Source organism: Pogoniulus pusillus, chromosome 18 (genome assembly GCF_015220805.1).
Source record: "Pogoniulus pusillus isolate bPogPus1 chromosome 18, bPogPus1.pri, whole genome shotgun sequence".
NCBI classification, from domain to species: domain Eukaryota; kingdom Metazoa; phylum Chordata; class Aves; order Piciformes; family Lybiidae; genus Pogoniulus; species Pogoniulus pusillus.
Window position 1 is genome coordinate 13,558,146 of NC_087281.1, and position 21,222 is coordinate 13,579,367.

The 21,222-nt window shown below is 41.7% G+C and overlaps 1 protein-coding gene across 2 annotated transcripts in view; it reads right to left on the reverse strand.

Moving 5' to 3' along the window:
• The window catches only part of THBS2 (thrombospondin 2), a 35,538-nt gene extending 15,201 nt beyond the window's left edge, over positions 1-20,337 (reverse strand). The window contains exons 1-14 of one of the 2 annotated variants that reach the window (XM_064158458.1): positions 20,276-20,337; positions 18,818-18,892; positions 17,294-17,850; positions 15,335-15,419; positions 11,379-11,575; positions 9,500-9,640; positions 9,185-9,281; positions 7,637-7,807; positions 6,895-7,071; positions 5,594-5,767; positions 5,088-5,215; positions 4,823-4,975; positions 3,545-3,763; positions 677-784 (exon numbers count right to left, since the gene is read on the reverse strand). In XM_064158458.1, the coding sequence (XP_064014528.1) occupies positions 677-784; positions 3,545-3,763; positions 4,823-4,975; positions 5,088-5,215; positions 5,594-5,767; positions 6,895-7,071; positions 7,637-7,807; positions 9,185-9,281; positions 9,500-9,640; positions 11,379-11,575; positions 15,335-15,419; positions 17,294-17,850; positions 18,818-18,887 (2,277 nt within the window). In that variant the 5' untranslated portion in view covers positions 18,888-18,892; positions 20,276-20,337. Of the gene's footprint in view, positions 1-676; positions 785-3,544; positions 3,764-4,822; positions 4,976-5,087; positions 5,216-5,593; positions 5,768-6,894; positions 7,072-7,636; positions 7,808-9,184; positions 9,282-9,499; positions 9,641-11,378; positions 11,576-15,334; positions 15,420-17,293; positions 17,851-18,817; positions 18,893-20,031; positions 20,131-20,275 lie in introns of those variants that run through there. The other variant, XM_064158457.1, reaches the window with a different exon arrangement.
• Positions 20,338-21,222: the final 885 nt, after the last annotated feature.

The window sequence follows — 21,222 nt, forward strand, 5'->3', positions numbered from 1 at the left end:
CATGATCATATTTCTAACCTTAGGCTTCCTCTGAAGCGAGCAAAGAGGAAGAGCAAATTCCTAAAAGCAATTCACTCATCCTAAACATGTTCAGAAAAGCCTTGTCTGGAGGTGCCTCTATCCTTCTGCTGAATGTACAGGAGAATAGGCTTAGACTAACTGGTTATCTTTTTAGGCTCTGCAGATAAACGAGTTTCAGTCCTTCTGGCATATCTAAAAGAGGAGAACATGGACAAGGCTAGGTACTTTTCTCCCATCATTTTCCCTTGATATGAACTGCATTTATAGTTACTCCTACTCATGATAACTTGTTTCCAATGCACCTTAGATATAACTTTTACCAGCTCTTTCAAATCTAATGGCCATACCATTCTCACACTGCAAAACAAAGATCCAATATCACTTTCCATTAAATTGTTTTAATGCACGCAAATGAACCCAGAACTGATATGAAGAATTTAACAGTCCTAGGTTTCCCTGGTTCTTTGCTCTGCAAAGTGCTTCTTTGTTTTCAACCAGTACATCTTTACTCTGCATCAGATGTGACTCATGGAACACAGTGCAGACTAACTTAGCTGAAAGTCTCTGAACAATAAAGCCCTTAGGAATTGCAATGGTTTTCCTTAAAACCAGACATGTAGGGCAAATGTGCAGAAGACACAGTAAGATCTCTTACTTTATCATCTTCAACACCATCATTGTCATCATCCTCATCACAGGCATCTCCTTTGCCATCTTTATCGAAGTCTTCTTGGCCAGAGTTAGGCAGAAGTGGACAGTTATCCTGGCCAAAAGAAATAATGAATACATTATGTTTATGTGATGTCAGAATAACTAGCCTGGCCAGAAGAGTAGGTATGGCACACCACAGACTACAAAACAAGAATCAAGCACAAAAGCTTTTGAAAGTGACAGCGTGGTTGCTGCCAAAGGTAGCAGTTCATTTGATGCCTTCATATTATAAAGTGAAATACATCTGCAAATCATTCTATTTCCTTCTCTCCTTCTGTTAAAGGACTGATTCCAGTAAATTTAAGATCAAACTATCTAGCAGAAAATACACATCCCATACACACAGAGATGTCCTCTGAAATCAACTTTTAAAAGACAACTCATGAATTATGTTCAAAGATTGCAAATAAAATTACAAGGTTTGCTTGCCAGAAAAATGAACATATAAGCCAGGAGATGGTCTTCAGAAACAGATGTTCCCACAGAGAGTTACTGGAATGAAGTAGTACATGGCAATGAAGGGGAACACTGTAAGAAAGGGGGTTGAAAAATACACCTTTGTACTGCTTTGTAAAAAAGTACCTCATCCCATCGGCCTCTGCCCACCCATCCAGCCTGGCAAGGTCCCTCTGCAGGGCTCTCCAACACATCTTCGCCTAGCTTGCTGTCACCTGCAAACTTACTGATGATTGACTCAATCTCCTAGTCCTGATCATCAATAATGACATTGAAGAGGACTACGCCCAGCACTGATCCTTGGGAGACACCACTAGTGACTGGTTGTGGCACCATTCACCACCACTCTCTGGGCTCAGCCCTCCAGCCAGTTCTTGGCCCATATCAGAGTGAATCTGTCCAAGCCATGAGCTGCCAGCTTTGTCAGGAGCTTGTTGTGGCAGATGGTGTCAATGGCTTTGCTGAAGCCCAGGTAGACTACATCCACAGCCTGCCACACATTCACCACATCATCACTACATATCACATATCACCACATATGTCACAGAAACCACGAGTCAATCTTTGGAGACATTTTTTTCCTAATGAGTTAAATGTGTTGGATTTTTGATGAAAACTAATCTTATGCATTGACATTAGCTAACCATTACATCTTAAGACAACATGTTGCAGATTCTGATGACAGGAACTGAAAAAGAATACATGCTATGCAGTTGCTGAATTGGCTGGATCCACAATGAACTGACATCTGTTACAGTAAGGAAGATCAACATTCAATGCTCAAATTGTCATCAATGTCTGAAACCCGTCTGTTGACAGAGCCATATTCACAACTTCCAATGGATTACACTAGACTGACTTCTGGTTCTCTCAAAGTCTACTAGTCTCTTGATGTGTATTTGTGGGTTTTTAACCAGTAGAGTGGCCTAGAACTCAGTCATTTTTGCATTTATTTCCTCATCTTTTAAGCAGAAGTTACTGTGCTAGAACTTTGTAAGCTTTTAGAGGCAGATGGTTTTAACAATGGAGGAGAAACCAACATGATTCAAATCTGGTGGAAAAAATACTTCTGAAAACATCAGGAGAGACAGCATTACTCATGTAGCTATGGTCAGTTCAGCAAAACACTGCAGCACTTGCTGAAGTGAAAGTATGTTGGTGAACCAGTTTGCCAGTGGTCCAAGGCATAGGTGTTAAAAACTGAGCACTTGCTTATGCCTTCTGCTCAGATGAAGTTCTCTTCATCCCAGTTACTTCACATTTGCTGCTGCAAACAGTATATTCTCCTTTGTATTGTGCCTCTCATTTCAACCATCAGTGAGACCACCATTTAGTATAAGGATCCAGGGAACTACCTGTCAGGGGGTTGCCTCCATCCCTCAGCTATTTGGGCCATTATTAAACTGGTGGACCTGGAACAATTTTCTGATTTTGTAGAACCAGTGCACCTGCATCAAGATGAGACATCCCAGTGGGCTCACCATTTTTGGAACAGTTTCTGCTGAATAGAGGCTCAGGCCATGGAGCTGAGGAGGAATTAAGAGTGTGCTTCAGATGAGCAGAGAACCAGGTCTCAGGGAACAGATCATTATAGACACTCACTGCTAAACCCACACACCACCATTTTTAGGCTCCCTGATGCTTGCTTTCTCCCTGGTGTAGTAATATTTCATTTTTCACTACAGCAGCAAGACTGGAGAACAAATCCTGCCAGCTCCACAGCCAATGGTGGCAGGCAGGCCACTACTCCATAAGGGTGAGAGCTAGGATTCCACATCTCTGAAGAGTAAGAGAGGCTACATGCACCACTCTCTCCCACTGAGCTTCTGCAATGAGAGAAATCAGCTAATTGCTTGTATTCATTGCTCTCTTATGTTTCTACCACAAAAAATTAACTTCAGAGTGTGACCTGCTTAACTCTTTAACAAAACAGGGTAGTTCAAGAAAGGATTTAAGTAACTGCAGACAAGCCTTCCAGTTAGGATTTTACACCCACCCATGCCCAGAGATTCCTGTTTATTTCTCACTAGCTGTGTGCTCCACACCCATGCTTTAGGCAGCTCCTGCTTGATCCGCTAACTCTATTCACAAGCATCCCAACTTTCTGTGTATTCTGAGCAGGAAGAAATCTATATCAGAGGACTCTGGGTTTCATTCTGAGAATTCCATACTGGATCTAGCATTAAGGAAATATAGGTTTCACACATCATTTCCTAGAAAATGCACATGCTGTAACAGTCAAAGCTTAATGAATGCACCCACAAGCTTGATGTTGAAAAGTGTTATTCACAACTATTCAGGAAAAAAGAGAGAAAGTTTGTTTATGGCATGGCATTTTTACCAACTTTTTACTTACCTTCACACAATGGTAAGTTGCATTAGCAGCACAGACCAAGTTATTATTAGGCCAGCCATCCAAATCTGAATCTTCGCCACAGATGCGTCCATCACCAGCATAACCAGTTCTACACTCACATTTGTACATAGGGTCACTGAAATGGCCCAGGTAGATGCACTCTGCAGACTTGTGGCAGCTGTGTGTCTTGTCTTTGCATGGATTCTCAGGTTCACAGACCTGTGACAGAAAAAACACTCATTGAAACCCAATCACACTTGCAGTCACTTGTTTGTAACTAAGCTTTGTCAAAACCAGGCCAGTTATCCAGATGCTTAAAGAGAGTAGGCATTGTGTTTAGTAAGCCATATTGCTCTGTCAGTTCACAATGCCAGACAATGTGTACAAAGAAAACAATCAAAACAAGCCAAAAGAGAAAATGGAGATTAATCAATAAGCAATTAAAATGTTTAACAATTTCAGAGCTCTATCTGCTTTCTTCCAGATATTATTCATTGCTGGAATTTAACTGCAACAGAAAGCAGACTGTACTCACCTCATTGTTCTAGTGTTCTGCCTGTCAACATACACAGACAAACTGGAGAATCTAATGGGTTTTACTACCTCTTTCTCATCAGTTTGCTTATTTTCACTGAGAATCTTACAGAGATGTTTTATATTTATACATTTAGACTTCACATGTTGAACTAACCAGAGACTAATTCAACTGCAACACAGAGAGGGGCATCCCATGACATTCTTTCTAACATTTTTGTCTTGTCTATCAAACCATGGTTTCCCTATCACTTCATTCTGTCCTTCAGTACTGATGATAGGTGTTAGTCTAATGGAATTTAGGAAGTGAGAACTTCAGACACATGTTTGGTGACAGCCACATCAACAGTGTTAATATTTATATCTGAGAGAACAATATCCCAATTAGTCAACTTCCAATCCTCAGAAGAAGCACATGCACCTGAGAGAAAGAAGTTCAAAAGCAGAGAATGATTGGTTGTGGCCTTTTATACTCATTTGGTACAACTGTGCCATTGAGTAGAGAAAATAAAACCCTTGGAAAAAACCCAACAACAACAAAAAAGCCAAAACCAAACAAACTAAAAAAAAAACCCCACATCTCAAATTTTTTTTTTTTTTGTTACTTTAAACCAAAAATACCTTAAAACAGCAGTCACCTTTTTCACATTAACTTGCTACTCAGACTTATCACAGGCTTCCCCTCACAGATATTTTGAGGTGAGAATTGCTCAAAGTCATCATATTCTTTTCAACATCACTTACTTGCTTCTCTGTCTTGGCAACTTCCAGCCCCACTCCATAGGGCTGACTTCCTTTATAGCGTGGAGGACATGGTAAGCAGTGGAATCCTGGATTTGTGTTCACACAGCGGTGGACCTGATTCACCTTAAAGCAAACATCTGACACAGCTATACACTGCAAGAAAGAAAAAAGAAAGAAAACAAGAAGTCATTAAAAGGTTGTATAATTCCCAAATAATGAACATTTCACAGTGATTTCCTGATGTTAAGTGAAACAATGTCAGTACCTCATCAAGATCCTCACAGACAGTACCATTTCCAAGGTACCCTGCAGGGCATGGCCCACATGACCAAGACCCATCTGGGTAACTATTGCATTCTGCTCCAGGAAAGCAAGGATTTGACAAACATCCATCTGGTGAAGACACATAACAGTGTAAATTTAATTAGGAACATAAATGGTATGTAATACTTCACTTAAGAAATAGGTATTCTCTGTTCATTAGCTTAAATCACACCTCATGCAATACACCTTTATGAACCCCTTAGAATTAGAGTTATTAAATCAATAGTACATTAAATGCATTTAATATGAAAATACCACAGATAGCTACATCCAATTGAAGAAACTACAGCATACCAAAACCCTGTTTAAGAAATCCATCCTTGTTCACTGATCCAAACAGCACCCCAAATAGCTGAGTGATTTTTCCTTATGTCAATTCATAGTTATCCATTAAATAAATAATAGCAATAATGATTGCTCAAACTGAATAAATAATTGAATACCAACCAATTGGGCAATCCTTTTTATTGCACATATCATGTTGCTTAGTATCTCCAACACATGGCTTTCCTCCATAGAGTGGCTCTGGACTGTTACAGAGTCGAGACCTCTCACGAATTCCTCCTCCACAAGTAACAGTGCAGGCAGACCACGGAGACCAAGGACCCCACCGGCCATTCACTAGGGCGTGCAGAAGAGAGGAGAAAAACATCACTGACAACATATTGGGGACTACATTTGGTGCCAGTAACAACAACCCTTTCTTCAGATTCCTTGCTGGAGATAGTTTCTGACTATGCACATAGGAATAAAGATGTTGACAAAGCCTTAAGCTGACATAGCAGTATTTCAGAAACAAACAAATAAAAGTTATCCAGCTGCTTTATAGGCATCTTTTGGCCACTAATTCAAAACAACAGAGCCTGCCCACTGGCACAGTGTACCTTCATTTAAGTCAATCAGAAAAAGCACAGTGCCTCCAAAGCTCCCTAGTAAGATTCAGTTTTGTACCAAAAGCATGTTGGGATCACAGGATACAAATTTCTGCTGAGCCAGACCTCAGCTCATTGGCTTTTTTGATGGCAATGGTATGCTCAGTAAGACTGCAGCTATTGTTTTTGTTGTGTTAATTCATCAGTGTATCTTCAATAATATTGCTTGACTCAGTTTAAACAACTCAGTGATTCTTCTGCACATTTTACATTGGTACAACTCTACTGATCCTGTTATCATCAATCTTGGATTTTCTTGAAATACAAACATCTGTGAAACAAACTTTTGTTTGCTTTTGGTACTGTAAATAAAACGCATAAGGGCAGTGATGTATGTCCTTAAGTAGAAAACCTTTTCACTAGCTTCATGTGCACAGGTAGATCAAAAAACAGATGAAGCATGCATAGTTTTTTAACTACTATTGGGTTAGAAGCCTGACATCAGTTTCAAGCTCATATCCAACAAGAAGAAAGACAAGTTTGAACAGAGGAGGGAATGAAGGAAGATACATAAAGGAAGAAACTTCCTTTTAGATAGAAAGTGTTTGTATTTTTGATATGCAGAGATAAATCACTCAGCTACAAAATAAAAATTTCTCAAAGTCTTCATGTTTAAAGCCAAACCACAACTAGAAAGTTTCCAGAATCTCTGACTGTGTTACTGTCTTCATTTTAAAAGCACCTTTGTGTCTTTATCTCACCCCTAAGCCATAAATTATATCTTCAGTTGCAGAAATTCACTGTAACTTAGACCTGAACATAGAAACTGAGCTGCAATATTATTGCATCACTTTGATTTAAAGACCACAGACATACCTGGACATGGAACTTTCTCACACTTCTCTGTTTCACGTCCATTTCCTACACAGTTTTTCCCACCCATCTGTGGGATAGGGGAATTGCAGAGGCGAATACGGGTGATATTTCCTACTCCACAGGTAACTGAACAGGAAGACCAGGGAGACCAGTGACTCCAGCCTCCATCTTGACGTACTGCCAGAGAGAAGAGCAAAACTCACGGATTTAGTTCATCTGCAGAAGTAACACAACACTTGTGAAGTCAACCTTCTAATAAGGCCCTCACTCCAACTGATGTATGTCCCACCTCTCCTACCACCGCAACATACAAAACCCAGCATATCAGCTCAGGCTGATACATAGTATAGCTTTCTTAAAAGCTTCAGTGATCAACATATGGCTAATATGGATGTTAGATATTTTACTGAGAAATAGACGCATTCCAATGAAACAAATATGTCTTCAAAATGTACATTTGGACATGCAGTAGCTTCAGCAATAGCCTTAGGTACTACAGTAGCCTGGATCTAGCAGCTGACTGCAACAGCATTAACTGCAGTTCCAAAGACAGAGTATGATCTTTTAGGTGCCTCAAATACAAAAGTGGTCTGATATTTTGCAGAATCTTCTGTGATTATTTTATTTGTGCTCAAATACACTGTCCTAGCTAGTGAGTGTTCATAGGCAATCCAGATTAAGCTGGTTTTTGCTTAGAGGTCTACAAAGAACATGTGAAAAAGGAAGAAGTCCTACTACTTACTGCGATGGTCGCATTTCTTAAAGCTGCACATCCTCGTCTGGATGTGTGGGCCTGTACAAGCACTCCTGGTGACATCACAAGACCTTCCTCGCATCTGAGTCCCAGAGCCACAGGTGACTGAGCACTTTGTCCAGTCTGACCATGGTGACCAGCCTTCTTCACTGTCATCAGCTGCAGAACGAATGGTATGAAAAACTGCTTAGCACTGAAACTTGCTTTACTCTCCTGTTCAGAAGATTTTTCACATCTCTTTTTCTGTGGAACGTTTACTTTGTCCTTTAGATCTCTTTTTTTCCTACTTTTATTTTCTCAAGCTGCCATCAAAGTTAGGGAATTTCAGGTAAGTGTAATTAGAGGTTAGTCCTATAATCCTGGATCTTCATGAAGATGTGTACAGGCAACCACTTTTTGAGGAAAAAGAACATCTTGTGTCCAGAATGTATCATGGACTGAGCAAAACACTTGAGTCCTAACTGCCTTTGACTTCAGAATATAGGTCAGCATGATGAGATGTGGCCCCACCTCTAAACATAGCTTAGCAGTAAACATGATTTATAGATTCACAGAATATCAAGTTTGAAGAGACCTCAGGGATCATCTAGTCCAACCTTTCAGGGCAAGAACATAGTTTAAATGAGATGCCCCACCACCCTGTCAAGCTGGGTCTTGAAAATGTCTGATGCAAGGGAATCCACCACAGGAGTTTATTCCAATGTCTAATAGTCTGAATGGTGATTATTTTTTTTTCTGGCATCCAGTCCAAATCTCCCTAGTGCACACTGTAAGAATATGCTCTGCATAGGCAAGAAAAAAACATCTTGAGTATGTTCCAAAGCATTTTCATTTAGAACATTTAAGCAATCATTTTATTCTATAGCAGACATGTATAATAGACAGTGAAATATATTTAACCCAGAATGAAGAGGGCATTTGTTGTTTTTTACATCCTTTGCCAGATTTAATTCCAAGAGGGCCTTAGATGTGTTTGTAGCATCTCCATATTTCAGCAAAAGCAGATATATGACAGGGAAGAAATAAAACAGAATGGCAGAAGGACAATAACAGAGAGGAAAAATAACTTCTACTCTTAATAAATCTTGCAGCAACTTTTGACCTGGAATTTAAGCATTTTTGATCTGGAACTTAAGCATTCTGTTCAAGTAGACAAGACATCCTAACCTGTATTAGTCTGTTTGAGCCAAGCAGTATGGAAAAGAAACAATAGTGCAGAGTGCTATTGCAAATCAACAAAAATCAGAATGTCCAACCTTGGAAAACACAACTGGGCAGGAGCATGAATCTTTAGTGTCCAGCTTAGACAGGCAAGTTAACAACTTACTTCTAAGCAGTCATTATAATCACTGGAGAGCCTCCTCTCCAGGAGGTAACATTAAACAGCCAAGTTACTTCATACGATCTCTGTATACATAGATGCTTGATATGTGATCTTACCTGCCTTGCCCTCTTACTTGTTTTGTCCTTTCTAACACACTAGTAGTGATTCTAAGTACTGCCAAAGAGTATCTTTCTCTTTGGCTAAATACTCACAGTGAGAGCAGACTGGACAGCATTCACCTTCAACAAAAGATGGATGGGCACAGGAGACTGCTGGGCAGGTGATTTGATGGCACACAATTTTAGAATCCTACAGGCAAAGAAATCAACTTATTTACGGTCGTGCACAGAGGCAAATCAAAATGAGGAAGCTTCACATGTGGAAATTCTTTGATTTTGGGGGGCTAATTTTTATCAATATCAGCAAGTCTGGACCAAGCCCTGAGTACATGAGACCTGACCTGGACAGCTGGGCTTGATCAAACTGACTATCAATTTCTGTAAAGAACAGTGTTTCCAAAACCTTACCTGACAGGTGCACTTGGTGCAGCTATCTACAATCCAGCTTTCATTGTCTGCAAAGACACGGCCATCCTGCCAGCACACTGACTGGTTCTTCAGTGTTTTGTTAGGCCCTATCAATTCCCACATAATTTGATTTTCTTCAGACTAGAAGAAATGCAAACAAACAAATCAAAGAAAATGAAAATGTACTTTGTAGGCAAACTACTCTGAACAAAAAAAAAAAAACCCAGGCACTACTGGATTTAATTCTTCTATTATAAAAGTAATATATTTTTACATATTCATGTATAGAAAGAAGATTGTTTCAGGTACCACAATAACGCAAAGCAATCCTTCAGACAGTAGTCCAAAGACAATACTAAAGGAGATCTGATGTTATCATTTTTTATTTCCTCCAATACAACTCATTTTTAGATGGTAATTTAGTCCTGAGGTGTAGGGTATAGTAATAAACTCTCCTCAGAAGGAATTAACTGATTCTGAGCAAGAAGAGGGCCAAAATTCAGCAAAATGTCACCACCACACTTCAACTATGAAAATCCCATACATTTACTTAAAGTTTAGGTACCCCGTGTAGGCACAGGCTGATGTATTCAGAAACAGTCATAGGATCACAGGATCTCAGCAGTTGGAAAGCACCCAAAGAGATCAAGTCCAACCCCCATACCAGAGCAAGACCATATAATCTAGCTCAGGTCACACAGGAACACATCCAGACAGGCCTTGAAGGTCTCCAGAAAAGGGGACTCCATCACCTCTCTGGGGAGCCTGTTCCAGTGTTCTGTGACCCTTACAGTAAAGCAGTTCCACCTTGTATTGAGGTGGACCCTCCTGTGCTGCAGCTTACATCCATTGCTCCTTGTCCTACCACAGCAAGCGAGAAGGGCAGAGTAGAGGGGAAGAAGAACCTCCCTTGATCTGCTGGACACACTCTTCTTAATACACCCCAGGATCCCATTGGCCTTCTTGGCCACAAGGGCACATTGCTGTGCCATGGGTAACTTGTTATCCACCAAGACACACAGGTCCCTCTCCACAGGACTGCTCTCCAGCGGTTCACCTCCCAGCTTGTAATGGTGCACTTTGTTATTCCTTCCCAGGTGCAGGACTCTGCACTTGTCCTTGTTGAACCTCATTTGGCTCCTCTGTGCCCAGCTCTCCAGTCTGTCCAGGTCTCAATGGATAGTCACACAGCCTTCAGCTGTATCAGCCAAGCCTTCCAGTTTGGTGTCATCAGCAAACTTGCTGAGCAGACTCTCTCTGTCTCTCTCTCCCCTCATCAATGTCACTGATGAAGATGTTGAATAGCACTGGATCCAAAACTGATCCTTGGGAGACTCCACTGTTTACAGCTCTCCAGCTGAACCAGGCACCATTGATCACCACTCTTTGAACTCTATCTTGTAACCAGTTCCTAATCCACCTCACTTCCCACTCTTCCATCCCACAGTACCGGAGCTTGCTCAGTAAGATGTCATGGGAGACAGTGTCAAAGGCCTTGCTAAAGTCAAGGTAGACTACATCCACTGGTGTCCCTAAATCTACCCATTCAGTTATGTCATTATAGAATGGTATCAGGTTAGTCAAGCATGATTTCCCCTTGGTATAAACATGGCAAGTAACAACAGTGTAAGAGTACATAGGCAAGGTTGAGTTTGTTAGCTCTTAATTTCCAAACCTGAAGTAACCTCTCTAAACCCAGTCTATGAAAACCAAGTCTTCATTGAAATGCTATACCCTAGAAGTACCTAATTAATCACCTTGAAAATGTAAGTCACCCAAAAGGTATATACAGAAATCTCCATTAACTGGTATAAAACAAAGAAAGAAAGAGCAGTGTGCAGCACACCTCTTTCAGTTCTTCAGACTTACAGGTACCTACCACTTTTTGGAGGTTGTCAGCTAAGTTGTTCACCACAATGCGCAGGCCTGTGAGCTCTGTGAACATCGTTCCTAGCTCTTCACAGGAGCGGTCACAGAACTCAGCCTTCTTCTCTGGTTTCTCACCCACGTACTCGGTTGTGACAGCAGGGCTCAAGTGAAGGATTTCTGTGCTCTCGTTGATGGTGTTCACTTCAGCTGGTAGCAAGAGAAGTAAAGAGATGAGCTTTATGTACAAAGTTCTTCCACAGATTATAAATTCCTGCTGAAATCACAGATTGTCACCCATCAGGAGGATTTAAAAGCATCTTTTTTGGCACAGCTTCATGTTAGATTCTACCCATGCATAAAAGGGAGAGAGGTCAGATGTCAGCTGGTTCCAATTGTAGGCTTTCCCTTTCCAAAATCCAGAGCAAAGCTGTCTCACAAGGCCCTCCCTCAAAAACGTTGTTGGTACTGCAACATACTAATTCATGAAGAAAGTGTAGCAGGAGGATGCAGTATCAAAAATGCAAACCCATTTTATCTGGTCAGAGCCATGAAAGGTTTCAATTTCTTTTTTCATGACATATCACATCTTCTCATTGCAAAGAAAAAGGAAGAAAGTCATTGTCCTTGTCCTGCTCATAAATTTCATGCCTAGTTGGACCATTATGCAATTTATTTCAGACTCTGGGCTGCTATATGTTGCATCACTTTGTGTTAAAAGCTCAGGGGAGCTGTTAACAATGACACTTGGATTCTGAAGGTAAATGGTAGTCAAGCTAAGATCAGGTTGAATATTTGACTTGTCAGTCTAAACACTTGTCCCTCATCATAATGAAACCAGATCACAATTAAACCAGACCTTTTCATGCATCATACAGGGAAAACTGGACACTTACAAGTATCAATTCAAAAGACTTATAGTAATTTTGTAAAAATAATATAGCAGAAAGCATCTGCAGTAATTACTACTCAGATAACTAAATAAAAGTCTGGTTTGTTCAGCATTTAGATCTCCACCATGTAAATATCTTATGGATTCCATGTGAAGCTTTCTCTAAGGACCCCATGGTACACACAAATTTGGTTATCAGCTAGACAGAAATCTATGCCCAATAAATAAATAATAATAAATACTAAACCTATGCTCAATAAAGATTTGTTTACCAGATTTAGTAATGTTGTAATAACTCAAGGTTACCCAACAGAAAGAAGAAAGGACATAGCAACTTAAAAGAAGAAATTACACGTGCCATAAAACATATGCTTCAAAACACTCCAGTACCATTCAGTGTTGACAAGTCAAGTCAGAATGTGGTACTGCTTCAAAAATATTGAAGGCTTGCTTTGATGCTCAGCTATACAATGTAAAGTGTTATATTTCAACAGACAAGCAGTGAAAATGAGAGCAAAGTATTCCTTATTCATATAGAAGGCTAAAGTTAAAAGAACAAAGAATCAACGCATCAGATGACATTAAATAATTACTTCTCAACCACCCAACCATACTTAAAATTAATGGCTTGATGTGATTTAAAATTAGCTACCAAGTATCTGCTGTTAGTCAAGGTCCCAAAAAAAATTGGTCACAGTATTCCAGAGTCAAAGCAATTGTTCAGCTTCCTTTACAGGACAGGAGAAAACCAATATACTGCGTAACAGATCAAAACTGTCGGTGTCATAATTGTTTACTTCAGCTTTTTGATTCCCTGGAAAGAATGTTAATTTTCCTACCACACTGAAACATTTGATTTCTCAGATTCCCCCCTAGCACTTCTCAGGTCATTAATTTCATATTTTTAAGGCCAACATGGAGTGTGCCTTGACCGGAACATTCTGAGGACATTATTAAAGCTGCAATCTCAGCAGGAAACATAAACCAAAACTACGCTAGAAGAACTAAATCCACACTTCCTACTGGTATCTGGCAATGACTGAAAGAAGATGCTTGGGGATCACTGGGAAATCAGTTCTCTGCTGCTGGCTTCCTGCTAATTTCCTAAGGACCACATGATCCTCTTTAAAGTGAGAAAGCAGAAGAGCAGAATGTGCGTCGTTTCACATATGCAAATACCATTCTCTTGTTCTAGCTGAAGTTATTTTCTTGATCTGCCTATTTAGGTGTGTTTTTGTCATCTCTTCTACCCAATGCACATAAATCCTACCTAAAGTATTGGCAGACACCACACCACAGAAGAAATCTTCCTGACATCAACCCAACAGCAATCCCACACAACCATTCTTATGTGAGGATTAAAAATACAGTAGGAAAACGCAGCCCTCTCACTGGAAAAGCAGCAGGCTGTTTTGTGTTCTAGTTGCTGAGGGCACTTTGCTGGTAACATCTACCCTACTGTTATGGGACACTCACATGTGGTATTTTAGTGCCTGTACCTCAGCTCAGCAAGTTACCAAAATAGACAAGAAGGCCACCAAAATGAGAGAATATGTGTTTTGTGGTCAATAACACATCACCCATGACTTTTCAACTGTGGTAATTGACCTGTATAAGCAATGCCAGCATATCAGCCACAGACATAAAAAGCCCCTCAAGTAAGTTTGATGGCCTCATGCCAGAGTGTTCAATTATCTATCTTCTGCTATACTGCACAAGTAATTTTCATCTTGTAGTATCCTCTTCATGTTACAAAGCAGAAGTAAAAATACTGTGGACTGAACTATTTGCTACATACATACCAGAAAGGACAAAAACAAAAAAAAACAAATCTGTATAATTCATTGTACCTGAAATTTTTGTAGTTGACAGGCGAGATAAAAAAGTGCAGTAAGAAAACATTATGTGCTGCCTACAGCTGCAACATCTGAGGTACCCATCAGCATACAGAACGTAATTATCCCTTTTGGCTCCCTCTTAACAGTAACATCTCATCTCTGCTTGGTGATATTTCAAAACATTTGGTCATCCCATTTACCTTTGTGGTAATTAACCAATAATAATACAAAACAGTTGTAGACGCTCTCTTCATTGATTTTGGTGGCTTAATCTTTCTACCTTCTAATCTCAGTACTCTGTCAAGAAGTCAAGACCTGCTATGCTGTTGCTTAACTTGTGGGTTTTGCATAATGGGGGAAAAAAGCTGAGCACAGTCTGCTTAACTGATTTGCTGTTATGTTTCAGCAAAGTAACAGAAATAACAGCTTTTCAGACAGCACTCCGAAGTCCCAACTGCCTTCTGTACCCATCACATTCTTCTGATAGACTCAATTATTGTCTCTCATTCCTGACTAAGCTCTTCACAGTTGAAGTAAAATAGCACCAACTGTAAGCTCAAGTGCAAAATCTTAGCACATACTTGACACAATTTCAAATCTCTTTCATGATGAGTCCAATATACTCCCACACACCGAGGGCTTCCCTCCTGGTGAGGTCAGCATGAACTGGACCAACAAGAACACACTAGCCTATCACATACATGCCTTCCATACCTCTACTGCTTTATTTCTTGTTCCTCTTAGATTGTTTTAATTAACTGTGTTTTGGGATTCAAACCCAAAGCCTCTTTCACTCAGCAAATTTACTTTTGAGGAACCTACTGTCTTTAAGACCTGCAGATGTGTTCATGGGTACACTGAAAATGAGGATCAGAATTCAGAAGCAATATTACCAGTCCAATGCTCAAATAATCACAGGAAACTCATGAAAGAATGTAGGCATTTTCAGACATAGGCATTTTTTCTTCTATTTCTATTAATTTCTTGCTTAATAGCTTTTCTCGTAACTCAAAGAGAGGCTCAGAGTGATATTCCTAGGCAATAAGAAATAAAATAATATGCTAGAGAGTAGAAACAGTCTTTCAATATAGCTACAAATATGTTCCTATTAGCATCAAAAAGCAACTGCTTTTTCATTTCAAAGGGATCTGTTGCCTGGTCTTAGAATAGTATGTCACTCTTGACATTTCTCATTGTCAGAGTTAATGGAACAGCATTCATGAAGTAAAAAATCCTTACTTGACTGGCTTCTCTGGCATCCTTTTTTACGCAGAAAATCCTCTATTGAAGTATCAAAGATTAAGTGAACATCTTGCAAAAAACCCTGTAATAACAGCAAGAAAAATAATTAACAAGAAATCAAAACAGATAGATCTATTTGGTAGTAACTAATAACTGATCTGTCTTGCTCCCCTGATACCGACAGAAGTAAAATGCAATCTAAAAGGCATTAAACCTGACACACATGGAAAAAAATCCCCAATGTTCAGTCTTTTTATATACATTTTAATAATATAAGAAACAGATCAAGGTTTGTTCTAAAATAAGTAGTAATAAAAGTTACTAATAGGTTATGAGCTCATATTTCCATTTTCATAGGAGGCTCCCAGGTGACCTTCTTGTGGCCTTCCAGTATCTGAAGGGGGAGGGACTTTTTAGGCTATCAGGGAGTGACAGGACTAGGGAACATGGAGCAAAGCTGGAGGTGGAGAGATTCAGACTGGAGATGAGGAGGAAGCTCCTCAGCATGAGAGTGGTGAGAGCCTGGAACAGGTTACCCAGGGAGGTGGTTGAGGCCCCGTCCCTGATGGTATATAAGGCCAGGCTGGATGAGGCTCTGGCCAGCTTGATCTAGGGTTGGGTGTCCCTGCCCATGGCAGGAGGGTTGGAACTAGATGATCCTTGTGGTCCCTTCCAACCCTGACTGATTATTTGATTCTGTGATTTTAGACTGTAGTTATAGGACACATTCACCATGAGGTCAAAGCCATCTTATGAAGTTTCTGCCCCATCACACTTCCCATCTTTAGCCAGTCAAACCAATGCATCATACTTCACTGCCTCCACAATTCTGCTGACAGTGTTCTACACTATAAAACCAGACTGTTACCTGTTTCATGGGGAAAAAAAATCAAAGAAGGAAAACATTATTCTAAAAGCAGATTATGTCCATGGCTCACTTAAATATACTGTTCCAGAACCAGTTCTAAAAGCACAACTGATGGAGACCTTCAGTCATGGAGGTAAGAACGAAGAGTCTGGGCAAGACCTCATGGATTCCCTGCCAAAACTGAACCACATCCCAGCATGTCGTACTCTGTCTGACAGCTAGATGGCACAAAAGGATGAGAAAGAAAGGGCTTCCGGAAAATTTTAAAGCCACGAGTTCAAGTCTGACTTCAACTGTGAGTGAAAAGAGGCCACCCTTAAAGCATTTGAGCCACTTCACATCACTATATGCCCCTAAGAGGCAATTTTCATTGTGTAAGAAAATCAGAAAGTTTGTAATTGCATGATTTTAAAACAAAAGAGAAGCAATCAATGGCTTTTAAAAGTGTCATTTACAGGACTGATCAGAACATTTTGTTGTTGGGTGGGTTTTTTTTTCCTACTGAAAGGTTATTCAGAATGGCAAACCAAGGTACACTATGAGGGGATGGACCAACACCACATGCTTCAGCTCCATTAAAAATTCCTTTTTTTTCCCCCTCCCCATCATTTTGCAAAGAAAATTAAAAACTACTGATAGGCTCTTATGAGTAGATATATTCCAAAGAATATATCAATATATCAAAGAATATTGAATATTCTACAAATCACCACAAAAAAAAGCAACATGTAGAAATCTTACATCTGGAAAAGAAAGGAGATGGATGAATAAGACCTGTAAGCTGCTTTTGTATAGTTTTCCTGAACCTAGAATTTGTTTTACCAGTCCTTTGCTTTCAGGAATTTAAAACTTGCACAGCACAGATCCAGGAATGAACAAGAATGCATTCTGGAGAAATTCTGCTTGGGAGTATCAGTGACCTCATAAAATCCAAAATGCTTTGGGAGAACAAGACTGCACTTAGTGGGATCTTCTCAAACTACTTGATCTTGGAGGTCTCTTCCAACCTGGTTGATTCTATGATTCTACTTGCAGTTAACTTCTTATCTCACCAAAGACTCACCAAAGAGTTTCTCCAAGTAACCTACCCTGAAATGGTTCTCCCGAATGGACCCTTTTGCCACATACATTCTGCTGTTCTCTGCTTTCAGCTGCTCATAGAAAGGCTCCTCAAGGATGAAACTGTCAATAAGGTCACAGCCAACATAGAGGTTGTAGTTCTCCCCTGTTATTTGCACGGTGAGGTTCTTCCACTGTGAGTCAGCCAAGTCCACATCTTCCAGGGAAATCACATTCTGGAAACCATCCACCCAATAGATAAGGTCCAGGGTGTTAGCCCGGCCATTGGAAATGATCTCAAACTGCCTCTCACTGATTCCAGGACCCTCTAAAGCAAGGATAGTGCCTCTAGATTGCCTGTCCTGTCTCAAGGTGGCTGAAAGGATAAAGCCCTCATTCTGCCGTATGAGTTTCACAATCTTTTTTAACTTCTCTGGTTTGCATGGAGGGATGTGGTCAAATCGAATGAAACGGTACGCTGGGACAGAGGGGTCTGGACCTCGGAACAATTTTGCTCCAACTGTTTTGCGGTTTATGTTACTGATTTGAAGTAAATCAAAGGTAGTCTCCTCTTCCTTGTCACCATCTGAAAAAAGTTAACACCGTGTGACAATGTGTTGACAAAAAAGCCTTAAAAGAAACAACCCTTTATGCATATACACAGCAACTGCAACTATATGACAGCCATAAAGATGAGCAGAGTACAACCAGTGCATTCCCACTTCCACAAAGGGAACAGTGCCTATGAGCATGCAGCTGTACCTTATTTTACAGTGCCCATGAGCATGCAGGTGTACCTTATTCTACAGTGCCCATGAGCATGCAGGTGTACCTTATTTTCCACCTGTAACTTTCACTCACATGACAACTCCTTCACTGTGTGTATGTTTGATAAACACACAGCTATGTATTTTTTGGCACTATACTATACACACTTGTATATACATACATGCCGTATGTCACATATATGCCTGTGCATGCATGCATGTAACTGTGTACCCATTACATATTTTACAATTTTTTAATGCTTAAGGACATTTTGAGTCAGATTCTGTACTCTGACTACCAGATATATAAAAATGAAATCATGAGAAGCCCCACGACAGCAGGAAGGGAAAGACTTTCTTTCTCAAGAATCAGGCCAAGTAGTCAGATAGAAATGAAGGCTGGCACTGTGCCAATTTACATTCTACCTATATTTGTTCTATAGAGATCTATTCCCCAACCTCTCTCTTTTTTTAATGTTCACCTTACTCAGTGATACAGTTTATGCCACTTTCACTACTGCAGAGGAAAGTATAACAGCATTTAATGCTGAGATTACAGACACTTTTATCAATAATTTCAAAATAAACTTCTACTTACTAAGGAATCTCCACTTAGCAGTAGTAAAATATAACTACCAAAAATACCCCCAGCAACTACCCTTCCAGGCACTTCTAAACAAAAAAGTCAGGCACAATTACTTTCCCCATTGTAGCTCACGTAAGCCAATGTTTTACACCAACTTCTAGCTTTGGGAGTTACTCTAGTTTAGAAGTGTCAGTACTTACCCTGAGCATATGAGGCAACCCACAGGGTTATCAAGACAGCAAGCCACAAAAGCACACTTCTCTGCAGCATAACTCCTATGAATAAACCAAAACTCACTTAGTATTAGAGAATTAATAATTATCAATTACAAATATTTTATCTCATGAAATGCAATAAACTGAGCTCTCATTATAAGCAACCACACATAAAAACCTATAATTTCTGTTTTGTCTGATCCTTGTAATACTTATTCTGGGGTTATTCTTGATGCCAGGAGCAAAGCATGACACCAAGGGAAGAGGAACTCTGGATGATAAAACTCCTTTTTGTATAAATATCCTTTATAATAAATATATACAGGAAATAGACAGTATTATATTCTTCAAAATATGTCATCAGCTTGCAATGGGACCATATGACAGTACAGAAGACACAGTATATCAGTAGCTGTGTCTTTGGAGTACAATATTCTGATGAAATTCCTCGTAGGACAATGGGATCTCACTAGATGCTGACTCTGCCTTCCTGCACCTTTTTCAGAGCCATCATACAAACTCCTCTCTCCTACCTGTATATATATAGATCCGTTCTTACAATCCTCTGTACACAGCCACAGCTGGTTAAAGTGACTTTTAACGTGTTGCTATATTCACCCTGAAGCACTATGCAGTTATATCAACATAATTGCATTTCCATCTGTGTTTGCACTCGCGATGAATGGAGCAGAAGGCACTCTCTGGAAAGCGCAGACCTAGATACAGCCAGATCACTTCAATACTGCTAACTTCACGCATTTTTTTGTGAGGATCTTCTACTGTCTAATTTTTCCGCCAGGGTACTCTCATAATCCGTCACCCCGAGGTATCACCGCTGCAGCCAATGACCGGCAAACGCCAAGTAGCCTCTTTCTCCTCTCAAACCTAGCGCCTCTCCCCCGTGGGACCCTGCCTGGACGGTTCCGGCAAAGCCCCCGCTGGCACGACGGACGCGGCGGCGGGCACGAGGGCTGGCAGCAGTCGGCACAGCGGGCAGGTGCCGCACGCCCCCTCCGGCGAGCCTTCCCCGGGGCAGGTCCCTTCATCCTTCACCCAGAGTACCCACAGCGGATGGCAATTCAGAGAGCCCACCCGGCTACCTACGGCGACCTCTAGCGGAGCAGCCCCCATCGGGCAGTAGCCGTCCCACGGTGGGGGCTTCACGGCGGGGATCGGCGCCTTCCTGCCTTGCGCCTCACCTGGCATGGGGAGACGCGACGATGCGCTGAGGGTCTGCAGGGCGAGGCCGGCAGGTCGCAATATCCTACTGCCGTCACACGTCCCTCCGCGGCCCCGCGCCCCGCGCCGCCGCCTTTATGGGCTGCGGGCCGGGCTCCACTGTCAATCAGCCGCGCCGGGGCGCGCCCCCGGCTCGCCCCTCCGCGTCAGCGACACGAACCCCCCCGCCGCCCCCTCCCCAGCAGGCGGCCGACGCTCGCCTACCTGCAGAGCCATACTGCGCTCGGGTCCTCCCCCCGCACCGCCCCGCGACTGCCCTGTGACGGCCCTCAGCGGGGGATTCAGGGGCGGTGCGGGGGGCGGGCTAGGGGGCCGAGGCATCGCCGGCAGCGGCGCGGCGCGGAGAGGCGGAGGCGCAGGCGCTTGCCGTTGTGTAGCCGTGCTGCTGGACCCGTGGGCTAGAAGCGTGCCCACCCCGGCGCGGCTGAGTCCCCGGGAGGCGGCGCCAGGCCCCGACGGCTGCGTTGCGATGCGAGTGCAGACGAGACTCTGCCTTACCCTTCCGAGCCCGGTCGCCTTAGGAGGGGAGCGCGTTCCCCGCTCCTTCGACCTGGCCCTGCCGGACCGGGGGCTAGCGAAACTTGGCCGGCTGAGAGCTTTGTGCGTCTGCCGCCAGCGCGGCAAAAGCCAAGCTTCCCGTGAGAGTCCTCTCACTTAAATCCTCTTCTAAAAAAGTGCAGAACAGCGCAAAGGCGAGACTTGCTCAGGTCACCCTTCTCCCTTCCTTGAAAGGTGCTTACTGGATGTCAGTTGGCAGCTTTACAAGTGAGCCCAGAAGCTCAGTCCCTCTTGTTTCTCACCGTCCTCCGATGATCTCTAGAGGGATGGAGCAGTTTTTCTCAGGGAGGAGGCCATGCCTTAAGCTGGTCAACAGAGCACACATTAAAAATTCACTCATGCAGCGCCCATTGTCTTTGGGAGGACTTGAAAGATTCCATAGCTGCGGTGAAAATGCATGGATTTGACTGTGGAATCCAAGAAATGGAGCCCTGTCAAATCTATAGGTGGATCTAAATCACAAATGTTTGAAAACAAACCAAAAAAAAAAAAAAAAAAAGAAAAAGAAAAAGTAGCATAGGAAGTCATCAACTTTGCACATTGGAGTTTTAAATTCCTTTAGAAAAAGGTGCTGATGTTTCAGAACTCGAGAG